Source organism: Lepus europaeus, chromosome 12 (assembly GCF_033115175.1).
Source record: "Lepus europaeus isolate LE1 chromosome 12, mLepTim1.pri, whole genome shotgun sequence".
Lineage (NCBI taxonomy): Eukaryota > Metazoa > Chordata > Mammalia > Lagomorpha > Leporidae > Lepus > Lepus europaeus.
This window is the reverse complement of record NC_084838.1, coordinates 5,794,117-5,817,425: the sequence shown is the minus strand read 5'-3', so window position 1 is coordinate 5,817,425 and position 23,309 is coordinate 5,794,117. Positions and strand designations below refer to the sequence as shown.

Below are 23,309 nucleotides of genomic sequence, written 5' to 3'. Positions count from 1 at the left end.
GGACGGGCCGCGCGGCTCCACGGACGCTCGACTTACGATCTTGTCCAGCAGCTTCTTCTGGATCAGCTTCAGCATGGTCTGTGGGCAGAGAGCAGCTCTCGCCAGAGGCCGGGGCTCGCCCGCCGCCGCGCCCGGGGCCCAGGCGGGGAGGGGAGGGGCCGCGGCCCCGCCACGAGGGATCTAATGTACGCTCAGGAGGCCTGGGTCTGCTTCTGGCCCTCTGGACACAGCCTCTCCTGCTGCATGCTGGGACTTCCCAGAGATACATCCAGAGGAGTGGGGTCGGCGCTGGGGCAGCGGCTAAGACGCCACGTGAGACACCCACAACCCACGCCAGAGAGCCTGGATTCAAGCCCCAGCTCCGCTCCCAATGCCAGCTTCCTGTGACGTGCACCCGGGAGGCAGCTGGGGACGGCTCAAGTGCCTGGGAGACCTGGATTGAGCTCCAGGCCCTGGCCTTGGCCTGGCCCAGCTCGGGCTGCTGGGGGCGTCTGGGGAGTGAACCAGAGGATGAGAGCCCTCTGCCTCTGGAGTAAAATCAGTCATGTTGAAAGGAGCACTGTGCTTCCTTAGCCGCTTGAACAGAACAAGAGCGAGGAGGAGCCCGGCGCTCTCCCGCCTCGGCTCATGCCCGGGGCGGAGGGCTCGCGGCGTGGGGCGCATCTGGTCCGAGGGGGCAGCAGTGACTTGTCAGTGGGACCTGAGGGACAAGTCGAGGGGGCTGGCGGGATGACAGGGCGTCCCAGGCGGGAGAGATTTAGGGGGCCGGATCAGTGGCCACTGTTGGGAAGTCTTCCTCTGGTCTAGCCCAGAGCCTTCGGGCTCAGCATCGCTCCCAGCCCAGGCCCTCCTGACGCTGGCTGGCTGGGGTGGGGGTAGGTGTGGAGGGGGGGGGCCTGGCGGGCCCCGGGAGGGAGGCAGAGCTGCGTACGCACCACCACGAAGCCCATCTTGCCCACGGCCTCCTTGTGGTCGTTGTCCACCTGGCACACCAGGGCGTTGCACAGGTGCACGGCGATGCGCTGGATGGACTCGTCCTGGCGGCTGGGGCTGAGGATGCCGAGCAGCAGCTCGTTGACCCGGCGGTACTGGAACTCCAGCTCCTCGGGGATGCTGAAGTTGCACAGGGTCAGGCAGCAGTTCCTCTGCACCTGGACCACACAGGAGACGAGCGCAGCGCGGTCAAGCCAGGCTCAGGAGCAGAGCTCCGGGGACTCTGGGGGCCCCGAGAGCATCCAGAGAGGGCGTGCTCCCGGAAGGCATTCTGGATGGCGGCTCCAGGGCTTTTTTTTTTTTTTTTTTTTTTTTTTTTTGGACAGGCAGAGTTAGACAGTGAGAGAGAGAGACAGAGAGAGGTCTTTCTTCTGTTGGTTCAGCCCCAAATGGCCGTTACGGCGGGTGCACTGTGCTGATCCGAAGCCAGGAGCCAGGTGCTTCTCCTGGTCTCCCATGGGGTGCAGGGCCCAAGCACTTGGGCCATCCTCCACTGCACTTCAGGGCCACAACAGAGAGCTGGCCTGGAAGAGGAGCAGCCAGGACAGAACCAGCGCCCCAACAGGGCTAGATCCCAGGGTGCCGGCGCTGCAGGCGGAGGATTAGCCTGTTGAGTCGTGGTGCCAGCCCAGGGCTTTCCATTTTTAAACGATACATTCACGCGGAAGGATGCAGAAATGGCAAACGTACAGCTTTTCAATGATGCTGCAGTGAACCCCGCGTGAGCACGGCCTGCCAGCACCCAGCAGCAGTGTCCCGGCTTCTCGGGGGGACGATCCTGCAGCACTGCTGCTTCTACTCAGCACGGGCTTGCGCGATCAACCCACGCGCTACGTCCCTCCACTGCGCCTGGGACGACCCCCAGCTCCGTGACGTCCATGGCTGGCTACGGTGAGCGTGCATCCTGGGGCCCACGGCCGCGGGCTTCTCCAGGGACTTCTGCGTGCCAGGACCCACGTCTTCTGTCCTGCTAGGTAACACTGGACTGCTCTCCGCACGGCGGGACAAGCCCCTCTCCCACCAGCACGGTACCAGCTCCAGCTGCTCCACTTCCTGTTTCTCTGTGCACTGTCCGTATTATTATCTTGTTGGTGTTCTCTGAACATTTCCTCATCATTCTATTTCCTTCCTTCTTCCTTTGTAATGTAATTTTTAGAGGATAAATTCCTATTTGTCTTTTATTTGAAAGGCAGAGAGAGAGAGAGAGAGAGGGAGGGAGATCGGTTTTCTACCCTCTGGTTCACTTCCCAAATGGCTGCAATGATGCGCAGGGCCAGGCCAAAGCCAGGAGCCAGGAACTCCACCCAGGACTCTCACATGGGTGCAGGAGCCATCTGCTGCTGCTTTCCCAGGCGCACTAGCAGGGAGATGGATCAGAAGTGGAGCAGCTGGGACTCCAACTGGTGCTCACATTGGATACCTGTGTTGCAGCCCAAGGCTTAACCCACTGCACCACAATGCTGGCCCCCGAGGTATTTTTTTTTTTTTTAAAGAGATCTTCCATATGCTGTCTCACTCCCTAAACGACCACAAAGACTGGGGATGGGCCCGGCCAAAGACAGGAACCAGGAATCCATCCCACACGGGTGCCACGGGCCCCAGCGCTTGGGTCATCTTACGGTGCTTTCCCAGGCGCATCAGCAGGGAGCTGGATCAGAAGCAGAATGGCCAGGACTCAAATCTGTGCTCCCATGTGGGATGCCAGCACCGCAGGCGGCAGCCTGACCTGCTGTGCCCCAACGCTGCCCCTCGCCCTTCCTTTCTCGTGAGGTACTGCAAGTTTAGCAGACTTCATTCATCATGTAGTTTAAAAGATACCGCCCGGGGCCGGCGCTGTGGCGCAGCAGGTTAAAGCCCTAGCCTGAAGCGCCAGCATCCCGTATGGGCGCCGGTTCTAGTCCAGGCTGCTCCTCTTCTGATCCAGCTCTCTGCTGTGGCCTGGGAAAGCAGCAGAAAATGGCCCAAGTGCTTGGGCCCCTGCACCCACGTGGGAGACCCAGAGGAAGCTCCTGGCTCCTGGCTTCGGATCAGCGCATTTCCGGCTGTTGTGGCCATCTGGGGGATGAAACAGTGGATGGAAGACCTCTCTCTCTGTAACTCTTTCAAATAAATAATATAAATCTTTAAAAAACAATACCTCCCCCCATAGATGCATATATTGCATTTAGTTTGTCATCTGAGAAAAAGTTCAAGTTACAAAAGCAATACTTCCTGTAAAAAGCTCAAATCCTGAGAAGAAATACCCCAGAAGTGACCACAGTCAGTGTTCAGTAAGCATCCTGCTAGATTTCTCCACCATGCAAATGCACACACGGGGCTGGGGCAGGGAGGAGGGGCACAGACACGGGGCTGGCGCAGGGAGGAGGGGCACAGACACGGGGCTGGGGCAGGGAGGAGGGGCACAGACACGGGGCTGGGGCAGGGAGGAGGGGCACAGACAGAGAGGAGGGGCACAGACACGGGGCTGGGGCAGAGGGAGGAGGGGCACAGACACGGGGCTGGGGCAGAGAGGAGGGGCACAGACACGGGGCTGGGGCAGAGAGGAGGGGCACAGACATGGGGTGGAGCAGAGAGGAGGGGCACAGACAGAGAGGAGGGGCACAGACACGGGGCTGGGGCAGAGGGAGGAGGGGCACAGACACGGGGCTGGGCAGAGAGGAGGGGCACAGACACGGGGCTGGGGCAGAGGGAGGAGGAGCACAGACACAGACACGGGGTGGGCCAGAGAGGACGGGGGCACAAAGGAAGGCAGCAGGGCAGTGCTCTGGCAGGCAGGGCACCTCCCTGCCCTCGGACGCAGCCTCCCATGAACCCCACTGTGCAGAGGGAACTGCACGCTGCTGTTCAGAGCCCAGCTCCTGAGACACTGGGGTTTCCTCAGAGTTCTTAATCAAACGAGGATGGATGTTTCCGTCTTTTCCCTCTGGGGACATTTACGTCTGAGGAACACCTAGGTCACACGGTGAACACAGGGCAGGGGTTTGGCACAGAGGTTAAGAAGCTACTTGGGGGACTGGCGCCATGGCGCAGCAGGTTCATCCTCTGCCTGTGGTGCTGGCATCCCATATGGCGCCGGTTCTCATCCCGGCTGCTCCTCTTCCGATCCAGCTCCCTGTTATGGACGGCTTGGGAAAGCAGTAGAAGATGGCCCGCTGGCAGAGTGTTTCAACACTCTCTCAAACTCTCCCCACGCTGGGTAGCACCCATCTCTTAGGACAAAATGTAATCTCCTCTTCTTTTAATTTCCATTTCTGTTAGGACTTACTAATTCATTTTGGGGTCTCCAACTAGCACTTAAAAAAAAAAAAAGACATCCCTGTGGCCTGACTGCAAACTCCATCTCAGTGTAGAGAAGATGACCACTCAAGTTCCAGTTCACAGGTAGGGGGAGGGGGCTTCCCACCCCGCAGAGCCTGCGTCCCCACCGGGGCCCTTCTGCAGGAAACCACACGTACCCATCGCCCTGATTCTCTTCCAGAATACAGCTCAGGATCAGCAGGTACGTAGAGGCAGCAAAGCATTGGAAGACGAAAAGCACCCTATACGGTCAGCCACGGGGCAGGTTCCCTAGCTGACCTGAGGCTCCCACGCGCGGCCGCCAGCCCCGGGCTGCTTCCATACCTCTCCCTGCATGGGGATGCTGGGGTCAGCGATTATGAGACTGAACCATTAAAACTGGCTGGATCTGGAGTCTGTGGACACCTGTCACCTACTGAATCCATTCCTGCACTACCAGGAAGATCTCTGCTTCTTAAACATCAGGCGTCGAGGACCGGCGTCAGGGCACAGCCGGCTAAGCCGCCCTCACTGCCGCCGTCTCCCAGGAGCGACAGTTTGCGTTTTGGCCGCTCCATTTTCCATCCACCCCTGGTTCATGCGCCTGGGGAAGCAGCGGAGGATGGCTCCCTGGCACCCACGTGGGAGACGCAGATGGAGCTCCAGGCTCCTGGCTTCAGCCTGGCCCAGCCCTGGCTGTTGGGGCCTTGTGGGGAGCGAACCAGCAAATGGGAGTTCTCTGTCTCTCTCCCCATAACTCTGCTTTCCAAATAAACACAAAAATCTTTAAAACTATTTTTCATACTCTTGTAACCAGAAAACATAATCACAAAGCTTTTATAGGGAAATACATTTCTGGGGCTGCTGTCTCAAGTCTGCTCCCCCCAGCTACCTCCTACTGTTCTCGGGGAAGCAGCGGAAGACGGCCGAGTGCTTGGGCCCCCGCGCCCATGCGGGAGACCCAGATGAAGCCCCTGGCGCTGGCCTGGCCTGGCGCTGGCTGTCGAGGCCATCTGGGGAGTGAACCTGTAGATGGAAGATTTCTGTTTCTCTGCCTCTCCCTCTCTCTCTATAACTCTGACTAAATAAATAAATCTTAAAAATAAACTATGCATGGATTTCAAAATGTCATCAAAATATACTTATCTTTTAATTCCATTTTCCATGAACTTTTTGAAGTACCCTTGTAAGTGTTCACAGACTAAAATCCAGAACAACGAAAATCCACATTCAATGTTAGTGGTGGCTCTCGGTGGGTGCTGGGATTATGGGCAACTTTTATTATTTTCTTTGTATCGGTAATTATAAACATTCTACACTAAAATTTCTAATTGCTTTTATAATAAAAGCAGCTATTCGAAAAAAAAAAAAAAAAAAAAAACAAAACCATGGGGCAGGAGGGCCGAGGAGACAGCACCACAGAGGCCCGGAGGCAGGAGGCAGGGTGCCCGGGCTTCCAGGTGGAGCAGAGCAGAGGGGGTGGCGGGGGGGCTGCCTGGGCCAGGGGAGCTGGAGGGAGCGGTGCAGGGCTGGGGGCGGCTGGGCCAGCGCGGGCAGGGGCTCACCGTCACCTCCTGGTAGGACTCCATGCCATTCAGCACCACCTGGATGACCTGCCGGCGCAGCCGGACGCTCTGCTCGGCGCGGTACTCGGAGTTGGTCAGGTAGAAGAGGGCGGCGCTGCCCGTCACCTGGATGTTCTTGTCATACTTGTGGCACTTGAGGGCTGTGATGACCAGCTGCAGGCAGACGGGACAGAGGCCAGGCTGGCGGGTGCTGGGCAGGCTCTGCCTGGGCCTGGACCAGGGCCCCTGGGGCAGCACCTGCCTGATCCTGCTCAAACTAGGCCGGGCCTGGGCACGACCCAGTGCGGCACCGCGAGGTGGGGCTGGGGTTCAACAGGCAGTGCCGTCTGTGCCCCGGGATGGGAAGTGGGGACAGTGAGCCACATGCCCCCAGCTGCTCCCAGAGGGCTGGCAGGAGGCCGAGGGCCCTGGGATGGGCAGTGGGAACACAGTGAGCCACGTGCCCCCAGCTGCTCCCCGAGGGGCTGGGCAGGAGGCCGAGGGCCCTGGGATGGGAAGTGGGGACAGTGAGCCACGTGCCCCCAGCCGCCCCAGAGGGGCTGGGCAGGAGACCGAGGGCCCCGGGATGGGAAGTGGGGACAGTGAACCACGTGCCCCCAGCTGCTCCCAGAGGGGCTGGGCAGGAGGCCGAGGGCCCCGGGATGGGCAGTGGGGTCAGTGAGCCACGCGCCCCCAGCCGCTCCGGGGTGGGGGGGGGCTGACCTTCAGGGCCCGTAGGAGCTGGCTGCAGCGCTCGATCCGCGCGATGTCAAAGAGCAGGTTGATGGCCCGCGACGTGATCTCGGGCCGGTGCTCCGTGTAGGCCTCGATGGCGTTCAGCACCTGCTCCTCGTTTTTGTCACCGCTCACCTAGGGACGAGGCACCGCTCAGAACCACACAGACCGGCCCGGCCCTCCCCTGCGCCCCGCCCCTCACCTTGTAGGCCGGAATGTGCGTGAGGCGGCACAGGGAGGTCTCGAAGAGCCCGAGGAACTGCAGCGGCCTCTTCAGGGCCCGGAACGGCGTGATGCTGCTCTTGGACGGCTCGACGCTGCGGGGTGGGGGCGGGGCTGGGGGTCAGCACTGGGGGCCGGGGCCTGGCGGGCGCTTAGCTGATGCTCTCTTCCAGGCCCTCCAGCCGCACCCTTTTCTTTATTTACTTTTTCCCTCTTTAAGGGCAGGGGACATGAGTCACGCCTCCTGTCGGAAGGCTGGCAGGGCCACACTGCAGAGGAACATGTGGGCGGGGAGATACTGGCGCAGCCTGCCGTGGCAAACACTGGCAGCCATTCTAGTGGGGGAACGCCCCCCTCAGGTTCCACCAGTGCCACGAAGGGGTAAGCTCATCAGCCAAACACCAGGACGTCTGGCTGGGGCTGGGACTTCCAGCCATGATGGCTGGCAGCTTCCTGTGACATCCCTGGGTGGCAGGTGCAGCCACACCAGGCTCCCATCAGTCCCCAAGGGGCTGCTGACCGCCCAGTCACTCCTCACACCCCCGCTTCCGGCCTCTGCACGTGCTGTTCCCTCTCGGGAAGACCCTTCCTCTGGGAAACCCCCGGAGGAGCTTTCAGGACAGCGGAAGTCACCCCTCCTCCTGCCTCTCCCGACCCTCAGGGCACGCCCAGAGCCACGGCTGTGTCCCCAGTGGCTCGTGCAGGCTCTGGGTGAGTCCACACGGAGCTGCAGCGGGTGGGCCCACACCTGGTCTGCCCGGCCTCCTCGTCCATCTTGGAGATGCTGCAGTTCTCCAGGATCATGTGGCCAGAGATGTCCAGGGACATCAGGTTCCCCAGCTTCTGCACAAAGAGACTCAGCACCTTCCGAGTCAGCTTGAACTTGTAGTAGCTGGAGAGGCGGTCTCGGGAGATGTCCAGGTGTCTGGGTTGAGGTGGGGGCCACGGGTCAGGAGCTGGGCAGGGGCGGGGCTGCCTACCAACCCCAGCCCCTCAGCCCACAGCAGGGGAGCCCGTGACTGCCATCCTGTTCCAGACATTCTGAGAACTGAGAACCCCCAGCCAGGACCCAGCTGACCCAGAAGGTTTAGGGACTGGGCCCGTGTCTTCCATCCCCACCCTCAGCCCGGCCAGGTGCTCTTGAACCCTCTGGGATGGACCGCACGCCCCTCCCCTCCACCCCGCCCCCCCACGCCGGGCCCGGTGAGCTCTGGGCCGCAGCTCACCGCAGCTTGTGCAGCTGGACGATGACCCGGATGTGGTCGTCCGACAGGTCCATGTTGTAGAGCACGAGGGACACCAGGCTGTCCTTCCACTGGGTCAGGAAGGCGGCGTCGCTCGTCTGGATGCCCGAGAGGTCCAGGGCGGCCAGCGAGCTGAGCGGCCGCAGCAGGGACTCCACGGGGACCCCGTCGATCATGCGGCCCAGGTTGAGGAAGCGCAGGCGGCTGAAGCCCTCGAAGGTGAAGTCCTTAACCAGCACCTGGCAAGTGGGGTTCACGAGGCACTCGTCCTCGCAGCCCCCCGGGTTCTCCTCCTCGTAGAAAATGTTCGCGCAGCCGAAGAGGCTCAGGGACACCAGCGTGTGGCTGAAGCTGCGCAGCGTCTGCAGGCTCTTGGCCGACAGCTTCTCGCAGTTGGTCAGGTACAGCTCCACCAGGTCCTGGGGCAGGCAGGGCTCCGTCAGGGCTCAGAGTGGCGCTGCCCGTTGCCCGAGGCTCCCAGCAGCCTGCCCGCGACCACGCCGAGCGCCTGCAGGGCAGCTCTCACCTGCTTGCGGATGGCTTCCAGGTCCTGGTCCTGCACCAGGTCCTCGCGGAGGTGGATCCGGGTGAGCCGGGTGCTGCGGGGGTCTGAGAAAAGGCTGAAGAAGCTCTCGTGGGGCTCAAAGTTGCAGGCGGCGTTGACCAGCTCCACATACCTGCGAGGGAAGACGGCCTGGCTCAGGGAGGGCCCAGGGGCCGGCAGGCGGCTTCCCTCCAAAACACAAGCCCTCCCCTCCCGGAAGTACCTGACTGGATCCCGACTACACTACAGCTGAGAGCAGGGGTGCCCTAGGAGGCAGGGCTCTCCAGGCACTCGTGGGTGACCTCCTGGTGTGCAGGGTGCCCTTCCCCGCTGCAGTCTCCGCGCTGGCCAAGCACAGGCACCGGCCCTCCTCCAAAGGCACACTCCGGCCACACCCTCCACTGCACCGCCCACTCATCTGCTCCTCCCAGGACCTTTCAAACAGGCCCATTCAGCCAAGCAGTTGGAGCGGCCAGCTGGGGACAGGGCAAGGCCTTGCTAACACCAGCTGGGACACCAGCACGTGCAGGAACCCTGGGCTGGCTGTGCTCCACCTGCACAGCGTCGCCCGGGTAACTGAACTCCCCTGGACCTCAGGGTCTCCGTCGGTCAGATGGACACAACTCTGGGCTGCAGAGTGCCCACACTCCCGCCACACCCCCCGGAGATGCCGGAGTCCCACACTCATGCCACTTTGCTCTGTAGCCCGGTCCAACAGCTCCCCTCCAGCCTCAGGAAATGCCTGCGGGGGTCGGGGGGGTCCCTGCGGGGGCTGCACACAGATCTGCATGGTCTGGTCCCTGCTCACGGCTCCACTCTCCTGGCACTGGAATGTGAGCCCACGCTTCCACACGCGTGTCAATTCACAGGCATGGGGCTGTGTGCGTGTACACGTGCATACACGTGTGCCGTGCAGCACGCGACTCCGCCAAGTACATGCAGCTTGTCTGCCACCTCAGCCCCGAGTGCTCGCTTCAGGCTCACACCTGCAGGTGCACACAGCTCTGCACACGCATGCCAGCATGCACACACGGGCCTCTGCAGGCACGGCTACGCCTCTTCTCTTGCACCCAGAGACGTCCATGACAGGCACACCCCCTCCTACACGCGAATCCACAGCCACGCCCACGGGTGCACCACAGACCCAGTGTCTCCACTCACGCTCATGCTAAGACCCCTGCCCAGCCTCAGCCCCAGCCCCGGGGCTTGCTCACTCATTGACAAGCCGGTCACAGATCTCGCTGGGCAGGAAGACGTCAGGGTGTAGGCGCAGGGTCTCCTTGTCCAGCAGGTAGCCCAGGGTGCCGTCCAGGTTACGCAGGCAGAGGTCGGTACAGAGGGCCATGAGCGACTCGGGCGTGTCAGACGCCATGCTGGGGGCAGGCGGCTGGGCCTCTCCAGGTCAAGGCCCCCAGGGGCAACAGTGACTCCCTGGACTCACAGGATCATTGGCAGGACCGCGGCCTGGGCGATGGGAAAGAAGCCAGGTGAGTGCCATGTGAGGGCCGGAGCCCTGGCTGCCCCGGCTGCTCCTGCAGCAGGGAGACCGAGGCCACACACGTCGCACTGAGCGGCAGCTTGGCGGAGCCAGGGCCAAGCCCCGCGGCCCCTGACTCCTCTTGCTCCTGTCAGTGTGTGAGTCGACACGACAGGAACACAGGCCGTGTTTACGCATTTCTTTGCCTTTACAACACCTGCGGGTGGACGCGTGTGTCGGGGAAGCTGGTGTTTGGAGGGGGATAGAAGAGACTCTCACCTTCGCCATCCATCTGCTCCTCACCACCTTAGCAGCCACACTGAGGGGTCCGGTGGGTGCTCCCTAGCCTGCACACAGCCATCACGATGGAGGGCTGAGCACGAGCCAAGGCTGCGCAGACGGTATCAAAGAATCTCATGATGTATGATTAAAAATGAAGCCTCCAGGGCGGGCGTCTGGAGAGCAGTTATGTCGGGATGTTGACATCCCACCCTGGAGCGCCCGGGCCGAGTCCTGGTTCTGCTTCCTGCTAGCGCACCCTGGGAAGGCAGCAGTGACGGCTCAGGCCCCTGCACCCACGTGGGAGGCAGGACTGAGTTCCAGGCTCCTGGCTTCAGGCTGGTCCAGCCCCACCTGTTGCGGGCATTTGGGGAATGAACCGGCATATGGAAGATTTCTGCTTGTCTCTCTGCCTTTGAAATAAAATCAAAGTGGGGGAGGGGTGTCGCGCGGCAGGTGAAGCCGCTGCGTGGGACCCCCGGATCGCAGGCCGGAATGCTGCTTTGAGCCCCAGCTTGCCCTGCTTCTGCGCCAGTTTCTTGCTCCTGTGCTCTGCGAGGCAGCAGATGACGGCTCAAGTGTTCGGGTCCCCGCCACCCTGTGGGAGATGACGGCTCAAGGGTTCGGGTCCCCGCCACCCTGTGGGAGTACCAGATGGGACTCTGAGTCCTGACTTTGGCCTGGCCCAGCCTGGGCTGTTGCGGACATTTGGGGAATGAACTAGTGGATATCTGTCTGTCTGTCTCTCTCAGTTCCTCTGCCTTTCAAATAGATGAAAATAAATACACATTTTTTAAATAATAAATGTTTAAAAATGAGGGTTTCCTCCAGGAGAAATGCAAACACGTCCATGTACAAACATGCTCGAATGTTCGTGGCAACATTCTTCGTGATAGCCAAAGAGCAGAAATAACCCAAGTGCCCGTCAGGTGACGAAACGTGGCTCGCCTGTCCCAGAGAATCACGTTCGGCCACGGGAGGCACTGACACATGTGGGCCTTGGAAATCACGCCACAAGAAATCAACCGTCACCGAAGCTCACGTGCCCTGTGACCCCAAGCCCGCCAGTATCCAGCCACACAGCACATTTACAGAGACGAAAGCGGATCAGTGGCTGAGGGGCACGGGGAGTGGCCGCTGACGGGTGCGGGTGCCTTCCTGGGTGAACGCGGTGGTCTGAGGCTGCTTGTGGGATACGAGCCTGTACACCCAGGTAGGCCAGCTGTACGCCGTGGGAATCACATCTCAGTAAGTGTCACTTAAAAAGCTGAAAGTGGCGGCAGGTGTTTGGCCCAGCAGCGAAGACACTGGCTGAGCCGTTCACGTCCACGTCAGTGTCAGGGTTTGCTACCCTGATGTTGACTGCAACTGCCGCCTAACGCAGACCCTGGGAGGCAGCGCTGCCTCAGGCAACTGGGAGAGCTGGCTGAGCTGCTGGCTCCTGGCTTCCGCCTTGGGGAGTGAACCCGTGGCTGGGAAGGTTCTCTCTCTGTCTGTCTCTCTCGGTTCCCTGTCAATCCAATCCTCCAATCAATCAATCACGTTTAAAAAAGAGAATATGAAGAAAGAGAAAGGGCAAGCTACAGACCAGAAGGCAATTTTAGTAATATTTCCAACTAAGGACTCTATTCAGAATATATAACCAGAGGCTGGCGCTGTGGTGCAGTGGGTTAACGCCCTGGCCTGAGGCGCCAGCATCCCATGTGGTCGCTGGTTTGAGACCCGGCTGCTCCACTTCCGATCCAGCTCTCTGCTGTGGCCTGGAAAAACAGTAGAAGATGGCCCACGTCCTTGAGACCCTGAACCCGCGTGGGAGACCGGGAAGAAGCTCCTGGCTTCGGATCGGCACAGCTCTGGCCGTTGCGGCCAATTGAGGAGTGAACCAGCAGATGGAAGACCTCTCTCTCCCTCTCTCTCTCTCTCTGCCTCTCCTCTCTCTGTGTAACTCTTTCAAATAAATAAAAAAGGATGATGTAAGCAACTTCTGCGTGTCAGTTTGGAAAAAAAGACAGCACCCAGGCAAAACGTGGGAGAACGACCTGAACAGTGTTTCACAAAGGAGAGCGGAACGGACGGCAGGCCTTTGAAGAGGACTCAGCATCGTGAGTATCAGGGAAGTTGCTAGGGAAACCACAATGAGATGCCACTTCCCAGCCACCAGCCGGCTCTGCTGGGAACAGTGACAGCGGCGGCAGCAGGAGAGGCAAGCCCAGGCGTCCACGAAGACACGGGCAACAGCCCAGCCTAAATGGCCGGGCCCAGCTCGAGTCATGCCTTAGATTCCAGTTCCTGCTTCCTGGTGACGCGTTCTGTGAGGTGGCTGGTAACGGCTCAAGGGGATAGAAGATGGATCTCTCTCTCTGGTTCTGTCTCTTTGCGTTTCAAATAAAATTAAAATAAACAAACAAATTGTTAGATTTTTTAAAAAGATCTGGGGATGGGGGTGTTATGGTATAGTGGGTTAAACTGCTGCTTGCAACATCGGCATCCCATGTGGGCACCAGTTCAAGTCCTGGCTGCTCCACTTCGGATCCAGCTCCCAGCCAATGTACCTGGGAAGGCAGCAGAGGACAGCTCAAGTGCTTGGGTTCCTGCACCCATGTAGGGGACCCTGATGAAGCTCCTGGATCCTGGTTTCAGCCTGGCCCAGCTCTAACCATTATGGTCATCTGGGCAGTAAAACCAGCAGACAGATTTGTCTTTGTTTTGTCTCTCCCTCTCTCTGTAGCTGCCTTTCAAGTAAATAAAATAAATCTTAATTTTTTTTTTATTTGAAAGGCAGAGTTAGAGAGAGAGGGAGAGACAGAGAAAGATCTTTCGTCTGCTAGTTCACTCCCAAAAGGCTGCAATGGCTGGAGCTGAACAAATTGGAAGCCAGGAGCCAGGAGCTTCTTCTGGGTCTCCCACATAGGTGCAGGGGCCCAAGCACTTGGTCCATTCTCCACTGCCTTCCCAGGTGCATTAGTAGGGAGCTGTATCAGAAGCGGAACATCTGGGACTCGAACAGGTACCTATATGGGATGCTGGCATTGCAGGTGGCGGCTTTACCCACTACACCACAGTGCCAGCCCCAATAAAATAAATCTCAAAAATAATTAAGAAAAAAAGAATTGGACAATGGGAAGTCTCCCACCCTGCTGCGGGCGCGTAAACTGGTGTGAACTGGGATGTAATGGGAGCACTGTTTAACTTCACTTACAGAAGCTGAACACACACAGGTTCAACGCTGAGCAAGTCCACTCCTAGGCAGATGGCTGAGAGAGCGCGTGGCTAACTGTGCACCGGGAGACACGCGCTGGAGTGTTCACCGCATGACGGCCAGTGCCACGCACGGCGCAGCAGCTGAACGGCCCCTGACACTGGGGTGGGTATCACGGTGCGCTCCAGTGAAATACCGCGTGGTGATGGGAACGCACAGACCGCAGCCCGGAAGAACCGCACCGTACGGAGCGAAGGCAGCCAGGCATCAAGGAGCATCTGCGTCCTCGACCCATTATCCATCCTCCTCCACTCGGGCCCAAAACAGGGGCATCACGGGAGATGGGAGAGGCGAGGGCTGCGGTTACAGGGTGGTGGCCGGAAGGCAGGCTCTGGGGCTTCCTCTGAGGTCTGGACCATGGGCAGAGTCCCTGCAGGTATTCACGGCGCTGTCTCACACGTATCATTCAATAAAAAGGCGGCAGATGGCTGAACATGAAAGACGCCCGTGTTGAGAAGACAGCCAGGGCCTGGTCAGGTGCTCACCCCACTGAGTGCGGCCCCGGCTACAATCAGTGGCTGCAGAGAGAAAACCAAAGCCTCCCGTGCAAGCTGAGTGCACAAGAAACCATTTACAGAACCAAGGACAGTCAGGAATTCATCCCAAACCACCATCTTCCCGCTGGGGTCTCCACCACAGGGAGCGGGGAGCAGGCCTCGCCAATGCCCGGTGCCAGCCTGCAGGGTGGCGACGGCATCTGGGAGTGCGCGGGAGCTGCATCGGGCGCACAGTGGCGTGCCTCTCCTGACGTTCGGCACACTTCAAAAACCAATTTAAACTACAGACTCTGTGGTCAGGCCGAGCCGGGTTTGGACCCAGTTTCCCACTTCAGCAACCCCTCCGCCCTGTTTCCTCATCTGGGAAATGGGGACATAGTCCCCGCTTCACGGGGCTGCTGGGAATCGGGCCCAGGCCCGACGCACTCAGCTGGTGATGCTCCCGTCTCACACGTGAGGAGACGCCGGCTCAGGACAGGAGGCCACCGTGTCCTCAGAGGACCTGCACTGCCTCTTGGAGTCTTTACATCACCTCTGATGGCTCCAGAGGGTTTAGGACCCAGCACAGGCCCTGCGTGAGCCTTCCAGGCTGCCCAGGGAAGGAGACCACAGAGCCCTGCGGATCCTGGAATCAGCTGGTTCGGAGGTCAAGCGCGCCATTGACTGGCGCCTGTGCTGGGGTCAGCACACCCAGCTTCAAGTCCCAGCTTGGCTGCGGGAGGGCCGGTGGACGGGGGCAAGGGTCTCCACCTCTGTGCCCCAGTGGCCTTTTCCCTTAAACAGAGGCCTGTCTACAGCCCTGCGCGACCATCACACAGCTACATAGACAGGGCTGGCACGTAGTAACTGCTCAATAAAAGACGGGTCTTATTATTACTATCAGAATCATTACCTCCAACTGTCTCACCTGCCCTGGACCCCAAACACAGCAGGGTCTGTCCCAGCCCAGCCCAGTCCCTAGCCTGGGTTTCCCACAGGCCCCTTGTGTCAGCTGTGCCCCTGGCAACATGACACCATCGAGGGAGGGCCTGGTGAGCAGGAGGCCCGGGCCCTGGGCTTGACCTCCCTGTGCCTTCCTCCGTGTCCAGGTCTTCAAGAGCCCAGCAGCTCTCTTGCCTGGGAAACTGGAGTGAGGCAGTGGTGCTGGCAGGGAGGCCTCGCCCTGTGGAAGCGGACAAGTCCAGTCTCTTCCAGCAGCCACTCGAGGCCTCTGGAGTCAGAACCAGCTCTGTGCCTCCTCGGCCCCCCTGGCCCTTCCTCCGGGCGGCGTGGCCTCCTTCACTGCACAGGCGAGAGGCCTGGGCCTAGGTCAGCTTCAGACCTCTGCCCAGGTCCTCCTCACTCGACCGGCACCCTGCAAAGCCAACTACTTGTTCCACTTTGAACCCTCCAACACTGCTCCTGTTCTCCCCGAATATGCCCTCGGGGAGGCACTCCTGGCCGCTGGGCCTGGCGTCCAAGCTGCCTGCCGGGGTGCTCCCACGTGTGTCCCCGCTAACACCTCGCAGCCAGGCCGATGAAATCAGCCGGCTACCTTGATTGACAGCAGCGCACGAGAACAGACGCCAGGCTGCCTCGTCTGGCGCGGCCTCCCTGGGCCTGTGGGTGTCGCGGTGAGCAGCCAGGCGAGGTCCTGACCTCTTGGAGCACTGCACCGACGTCGGCACATGACGGGGACCAGCGTGCTGAAGGCCAGGGAGGGCCCCGAGGTCCGGGCGCAGAGCCCGGGCAGGCGTCCTAGGAGGAGACGAGCCCTAGGGAACGCCGGTGGTGGGGAGCGTGGGGCAGAGTCGTGGGAGGAGGGGAAAGACGGGTGCGGGCTACAAGGCGAGCGGGTGCAGGCGACACTGGCGCCATGGGCCTGGGGCCAGCCGTTTGCTCAATGAACAAAGGAGGCACTGAACACCCAGTGCGGGGCCTGACACACAGGCAGGCCTGTGGCGGAAATGACCAGGCCCACGAAGCCAGGGAGGATGGGCACGCTCTCCCCGTGTCCCCGCCCCCGTGCCCATGCCTCAGGACGCCGCTGGCATCGAACCACCAGGCACTTGGCTTTTCCTGCGGGTCTGAGCCCAGGCCCCCAGATGGCTGCTCTGCCTCGATCCTGCTCTCCAGGTGGAGGGAACAGCGCCGTGGCAGTCACCAAGGGCAACCGCAGCCCCCAAAAGACAAGCCGGGCAGATGGTGACATCTGCCAACTTCCCCTTGGCAGAGCTGCCCTGCTGCTTGGGGCTGGGGTGAGCTGGAGGAGGAAGGAGCAAAGGCCAGGGTCTGGAGCACCCTGCTCCCTGTGCCCCCTCCGGCTGCAGGCCTGGCAGCCGCCAGAGGCAGCCACCTCTGCCCACTGTACCCCTAGGGACCCTCACCCTCACGGCGGCACCGGCCCTCTGGCACCCTGGCTCTCACAGACCACCACGTGGGAGGCCCTGCATCTGTCTCCACCCTCGCAGGTTCTCTAAAGCTGGGTCCATCGAGAGCTCATGACGCCCTGGGGGGAGGGGCAGGACGGCAGCCACCGCCGCCTCCATGCTGGCTGCCCCCAGACGCGGTAGCAGGCTCCTCACACCTCGAGCTCGGCGAGTCTCTCGCTTACCCAACAGAGCCGCACTTCCTAGGAGCCCACACTGCCGCATGGCTGGGCACCGTCACGGCTCAGTCAGCCCTCTCCACCCTCAGCCCTGGGATGACAGCCCTGGGTCTGCCTGCTCACACAGCCTAAGGCTTGCTGTCGCCAGAAGCACCTCCCTGGAGTGCTGCAAGGTGAGCTGTTAGCCCATTTTCTGGCGAAGACACTGAGGCCACGCAGCTAAGAAGCGGGCTCGAGACGGGAAAGCCGTCGAGCAAGGGATGCGAGCCTCACTAAACCCTGCGTCCCTGGTCCTTGCATCCACCCCAGGCCTGGAGGGACCTGAGGTCCAGAGCAGGCAGCCGGGGACCTGGCCAGTGTCTAGAGACCCAGGGGACAGACAGGCTCGGGGAGCCAGAAGTGCTACGTCTTGGCACAGCACCTGCGCTGTGAAACTTTAACCCAGGAGCTGGGGGAAATCCCGAGCTAACGCTGGTGGCTCTCCAGGAGAGCGTGGATCACGGGCCAGAGGTCGGGGCAAGTGCCCTGGGACTCCAGGGGCAAGGGTGCAGGGGAGGGTCAGAGGTCACCTGGCTTGCGAAGTCTGCAGGGCAGGTTGCTGGGAAGACGCAGAGAGCAAGGGGGTCAGACGGCCACATCAGCACCAGTGGCTGCTGGTGCCACCTGGGGGCGGAGGCCTTGGGGACGCTGTGGTAGGCCAGGAACCAGACTGCCTGGGTTCTCTTCTTGCAACCAAACTTGTCTGTGACCATTACCACAGTGAGCACCAAGCAAATACCAATAATGCAGTGAATTCCCTCAACACCCACGCGAGACACCAGTTATTATAATCTACAATTTAGGGGGCTGGTGTTATGGCGTAGTGGGTAAAGCCACCGCCTGCAGTGCCAGCATCCTATGTGGGCGCCAGTTCAACTCCCAGCTGATCCACTTCCAATCCAGCTCTCTGCTATGGCCTGGGAAAGCAGTAGAAGATGGCCTAAGTCCTTGGGCCCTTGCACCGGTGTGGGAGACCCTGAAGAAGCTCCTGGCTCCTGGCTTCAGATTGGCCCAGCTCTGGCCTTTGCGGCCATCTGGGGAGTGAACCAGCAGATGGAAGACCTCGCTCTCTTTCTGCCACTCCTTTCTCTGTGTAACTAACTTTCAAATAAATAAATAAATAAATAATCTTTTTTTTTTTTTTTTGACAGGCAGAGTGGATAGTGAGAGAGAGAGAGACAGAGAAAGGTCTTCCTTTTTGCTGTTGGTTCACCCTCCAATGGCTGCTGCAGCTGGCTCATCGCGCTGATCCGAAGCCAAGAGCCAGGTGCTTCTCCTGGTCTCCCATGCGGGTGCAGGGCCCAAGCACTTGGGCCATCCTCCACTGCCTTCCCAGGCCATAGCAGAGAGCTGGACTGGAAGAGGGGCAACCGGGACAGAATCTGGCGCCCCAACCGGGACTAGAACCCAGTGTGCCGGTGCCACAAGGCGGAGGATTAGCCTGTTAAGCCACGGCGCTGGCCAATAAATAATCTTAATAACAAAAAAACCCTACAATTTAGGGACCAGCATTGTGGTGCAGTGGGTTGAGCTGCCCCCTGTGGCGTCGGCATTCCATGTGAGTGCTGGTTCGAGTCCCAGCTGCTAACTTCTGATCCCCCTCACCGCTAAGGCGCCTGGGAAAGCAGCAGAAGGTGGCCCCTGCACCCACGTGGGAGACCCGGATGGAGTTCCAGGCTCCTGGCTTTGGCCTGGCCCAGCCCTGGAAATTGCAACCATTTTAGGAGTGAGCCAGCTGATGGAAGATCTCTCTCTCTCTCTCTCTCTCTGTAACTCTGCCTTTCAAAGAAATAAATGACTCCTTTAAAACGCACGTGATCTACAATTGACAGATGAGGCAGCTGAGACTGCGTGGCTGAGGAGTTTGGGGACGGGGCCTGGCGCGCTCCAGTACGTGTACAGGATTCATCTGCTCCAGACCCCCTGTTGTGAGCTTGTCAGAGCCACCAGCCTCTGTGGGACACACGGTTTTGTGTCCCAGATGAAGAGACTACAGTTCCGTCATGCAATGGCTTGCACAAGGTCCCCTGGCCAGTGCTGGACTCCAGGGCTCCGGCTCCCACCTGTGCTATGGACAGACCCCTGCCCCAAGCCTCTGCTTCCTCTCCCTGCTTCCTTACGACCCTGAGCGTCCCTGTGCACGGATCCGGCATTGCTGGCCCCAGTCCATGGCATATGTCATTTTTTTATTTAGTTATTTTGAAAGGCAGAGCTACAGAGAGGGGTAGGGAGAGACAGAGAGAGGAATCTTCCGTCTGCTGGCTCACTCTCCAAATGGCCACAAAGGTTGGGGCTGATCCACCCAGGTCTCCTATGTGGGTGCAGGGGCCCAGGCGCTTGGGCCATCCTCTGCTGCTTTCCCAGTGCGTTAGCACGGAGCTGCATTGGAAGTGGAGCAGCCGGGACTCAAACAGCACCATGTGGGACGCTGGTGTCGCAGGCAGTGGCTTAACCCATTTACAACGCTGCCCCTTCCCCTGTTGCCATAGGACTGGCAGCTTGCTGAAGACAGGGACTCCCTGTGGCCCTGGGGCCTGCTTCATGCAGTGAGAGTGTGACTGCTGGTTGTGAGTGAAGGAGGTCTCCAGCCCGCGACCTCCAACCTCTTCCCCGCCAACGCGCTGTGTGCGAGCGGCACCTGCCTCACGGGGCGACCGGGCAGAAGCTATGGAACGCTACGCACTAATCCCACAGTGACCGTTCTCAGAATGACACTCAGAGACTGCTGGCCCTTCTGTTCAGTCTGGAAGCCGGCAAACCAGCTTCCGTGATTGAACCAGATGGAAGACTCTGGTCGCCAAGCAGGGAGCTCGCAGGGGTCTCTGAACTCCCATTCCAGGAGTCAAGAACACAAAGAGGTTGGGTGCTGGGGCACAGCGGGGTAAGTTGCTGCCCGGGACCCTGTGTATCCTAGATCAGCGTGCCTGGGATCAAGTCCCCCTCGGCTTCCCACCGCTGCGCACCCTGGAAGGCAGCAAATGATGGCTCCAGTTCTTGGCTTCCTGAGACTCATGTGGGAGACCCGCATAGATTTCCTGGCTCCTCGCTTCGGCCTGGCCCAGCCCTAGCTCTTGTGAGCATTTGGGGAGTGAACCAAGCAGATGGAAGATTTTTTTTTTTCTCTCTCTCTCTTTCTGTCACACTGCCTTTCAAATAAACAAACTTACAAACTTTAAAATACAATTAGAAGATATTAGTTTTTTGTTTTGTTTTGTTTTAGAAAAAGAACAGCTCAAGTACTGAAGCTGACCGAGACACCTCAGGGCCACCTGCAGCCCTCTGCCCATGGGCACCCAGATGCACCTGCAGAGCCCGCGGGTGCCAAGACCAGAGCTGTCCCCAACCTTCCGGGGTGAAGTTTTATGGCGCACCCAAATCTTTCACAACCTGCACCTCATTCAGCCTCCCAGCAGCCTTCACAGTTAGTGGGAAGAGGGTGACATTCTTTCCAGAGAGACCCAGAGAAAGGTGGGACCGGCCCATGTTCACACAGCGTGACAGCTGTGGTGCCCGGGCTTGAACCTGGGTCTCCAGGGTGCTAGCCCAGTGCCCCAGCCACCACAGCCTGCTCCAGGATGCAGGCTGCCTGCTTCAAGTGCCCTGACCTTTCACTTCCGCCGCCTCTGACCCAGTCGCCCTGCTCAGCCTATGACCCAGGCCTGCTGATGCAGCCTGGGCTTGGCAGGCAAGGAGGAGATTAACTGTGGTTCTGCTCCCTGGGAGGCAGTGCCTCTGCCCGGCACTTCCAGACCAACAGTCTCCACCCGCTGATTAACCACACGCACCCCACACCTGGGCCCAGACACTGCCCTCCCCCACCTGTCTCCGGGCTGCACTCATTCCAACACCACCATTTCACCTAGGTTATACGGCCAGATGGGGATTTGTTGGGCTCTCTAAAAAACAAACAAAAACCTAATCTTCCAGTGCTGTCAAGGAACCCAGGCTTACGACACTGGTATCACTGCGGGGTGCCAAGAGGGGTCCACCTTGTCTCCCCCAACATTCCTGCAAATTCCACCACGCAGAGAGGCTTCTGGGGTGGCCGACACCACCAGCAGGTGCTAAAGACAGGCTCACACGCGTGTGCAAGTATGACCTACGTGCCAAGCACCGCACTGAGCACGCCATCGACTTCAACCCAACAGTTCTTCCACAGATGGGAAGCCCGACGTGGGAGCAGGTGCCTCGCTCGCACTCTCACAGCCCGGAGCCGGTGGCGTTCCATGGATGCCCCCCCTCCTTTTATTTTTGTATTTATCCCATCTGTGGCCATCCCGGAGGTGGTGGAAGACGGGTACTTAACACACAGGGCCGGGGAACAATGGCCTTTTGTCATCTGAAACAGATCCGCATTTTCTCCGGCCACCGGGCACTTCAGCAAGCCCGGCTCTGACCGGGTGCCCGCGTCCCGTGGACAGCCCCGCCATCCTCCCACCGTCACCCAGGCCCTGGGTTCACCGCTCCTCCCCTCCCTCACCTGGCGCCAGCTGACCTGGCCTCCTGCCCCCACGCCTGCTGGAATGCGGCGCCCTCCTCCTCTCCTCTCCTCTCAAACACCACCTCACCGCAGGCCCTCCCTGGCCAGCCTCCCCACCGCCTGGCCCTCCCGTGGTCCTTCCTGGTGCACTTTCTGATTAACTGTTATTTACTGAATGAACAAAAGAACCCGGGGTGAGAAGCCCTGAACCCACGGCAGCCGCCTTGCGCCTTGTCTGAACCCGGGGACAGCTCCTCCAGGGGGCGGTCCCCCCGGGAAATCAGGCACCCCCGCCTCCCTTCCAAAGCGGGACGCACTTACAGGCAGTCTGGGGCTCCGGCAGAGAGAGCCAGGCTGCACCCAGGGACCTATAACGGCCCGCAGTTTCACTTTCTACTAACCTGGCCTCAGGTGGCAGCTCCACCCATGCACCTTGCCGTCCCTTTTGGGAGCTGATCCAGAGCTCCAGGCGTCCCTGAGGCTCCGGGGGGGGGGGGGGGGGGGAGTAAGCATCCCCAACAGGTAGGAGGGGCGGACGCGCGGCCCTGTCAGCCCACACGGATCCCCCACCTTGTAGGGGGCGTCCGACGGGGCGGCATCCGCCTTCGGGTGCAGGAGGGAGCCCTCCCACCGCCGGCCGAGAGCGACCCCCGCACGGGGCTGCAGCGGCGATGCTCAGGCCGGGGGCACGGACGGAGGAGGGGGACGACGTTCAAACATCCTTGGCCCGGGGTCCCGGACCTACCCTGGGGTGGGGCCTGCCCTCAGCGTCGCGAAGCGGCCGGGATGCTTCCTGGGCGAGGAGGGGCGCAGGAGGGGGCCCGGGAGAATCCGGGGCCAGAGCGGCGCGGCTCGGGGATCTCGTCAGGCTAGGGCCGGGGTCCGGGGTAGCACGGGGGTCGGCGGGGCGGAGGTGGGGTCCCGGGGGCTGCAGCCCCAGGCGGGAGGGGGTCACGGCGGCGACCCCGTGGCCGTTACCTTGCCCTTAGGGCGGAGGGCCACCGGGTGCTGGCTCCCGGGCCCGGCCCCTCCCCCGATCCGGCTCCTCCGGCTCGCAGCCTGCAGCCGCCGCCGCCTCCGCTGTCAACAAACCCCGGGCGCGTCACTTCCGGGCCCGCCCCTTAGCAACCGCGCACGGGTTCCCCCGACGGGTCCGGCGGCGAACGCGGGCGGCGGCGGCCGAAGGTTCCGGGGCGCCGCGGGCCGGGAGCACGTGCCCGGGGCTTTGCACGAGGGGCCCCGCGCTGGGCCCCGCTCCGGCCCTGCCGTGGCCGCGAGCCCTGGACCGGCCGCAGCCTCTCCACGGGTGGCTCACGCCCTGGGGGTCCCCTCACCCCGCCCCGGCCCCGCAGCCCCAGAACGGCTTCGCCCACCCGCGACTCGGACCCGCAGCGTGGACGCGGACCCGGCGTGCGCGCTCAGCGCGCCCCGCCGCCCTCCACTCCACCCCAGACCCCTGCCCGCGGCCCCGGGTGCTTCGCTGTGACCTCGCCCGTGACCTGGGCTTCTGCACCTGCCTCCTCCTCGGAGGCTGCTCCGGGAGGAGCCGGTCTTGTCCTCTCCACACCATGAGTGTGGTGGGGTTTTTGTCTTTCACAGCATCCTTTAGTCTTTGACCCTGCACAGCCACGTCGGGACAACCTTGAACCCTTTAGAAACCCGGTTGATGGGTTACCATTACCACAGCCTGCAGCAGGGTTTGGCCCAGGGGCCTAAGTCCTCTCTGGGCTGCCCACATCCCACATCCCAGGGCCTGGTGTGACTCCCTGCTGCCTCCTGTCCAGGCGCACCCCTGGGCTCAGGTGCTGGGGCTCCTGCCACCCACGCGGGACACCCCGATGGAGTTCCTGGCTCCTGTTTCGGCTTGGCCCTGGCTGTGGCAGGCATTTGGGGATGAACCAGTGGATGGAAGTTTCTCTCTCTCTCTGCTCTCTCGCTCTGTAACTTTGCCTTCCAGATAAGTAAATAAATAATTTTTAAAAATCCTAACCATGCCTTGGCTTCTTGTGCTCCTCCAGAAGTGACCACCCACAGTTGGGTGCGCAGGACTTAGTTTTAGAAAATATCGGTGTGGGGCTGGCATTGGCATCCCCTATGGGCACAGGTTGAAGT

At 60.7% G+C, this 23,309-nt stretch overlaps 1 protein-coding gene across 3 annotated transcripts in view; it reads right to left on the bottom strand.

The window, feature by feature from the left end:
- The window catches only part of ZER1 (zyg-11 related cell cycle regulator), a 28,053-nt gene extending 5,798 nt beyond the window's left edge, over window positions 1–22,255 (bottom strand). The window contains exons 1-10 of one of the 3 annotated variants that reach the window (XM_062207426.1): window positions 22,176–22,255; window positions 9,794–10,043; window positions 8,562–8,712; window positions 8,018–8,454; window positions 7,540–7,716; window positions 6,772–6,886; window positions 6,558–6,704; window positions 5,835–6,008; window positions 936–1,151; window positions 37–78 (exon numbers count right to left, since the gene is read on the bottom strand). In XM_062207426.1, the coding sequence (XP_062063410.1) occupies window positions 37–78; window positions 936–1,151; window positions 5,835–6,008; window positions 6,558–6,704; window positions 6,772–6,886; window positions 7,540–7,716; window positions 8,018–8,454; window positions 8,562–8,712; window positions 9,794–9,951 (1,617 nt within the window). In that variant the 5' untranslated portion in view covers window positions 9,952–10,043; window positions 22,176–22,255. The other 2 variants (XM_062207425.1, XM_062207428.1) reach the window with 2 other exon arrangements.
- Window positions 22,256–23,309: the final 1,054 nt, after the last annotated feature.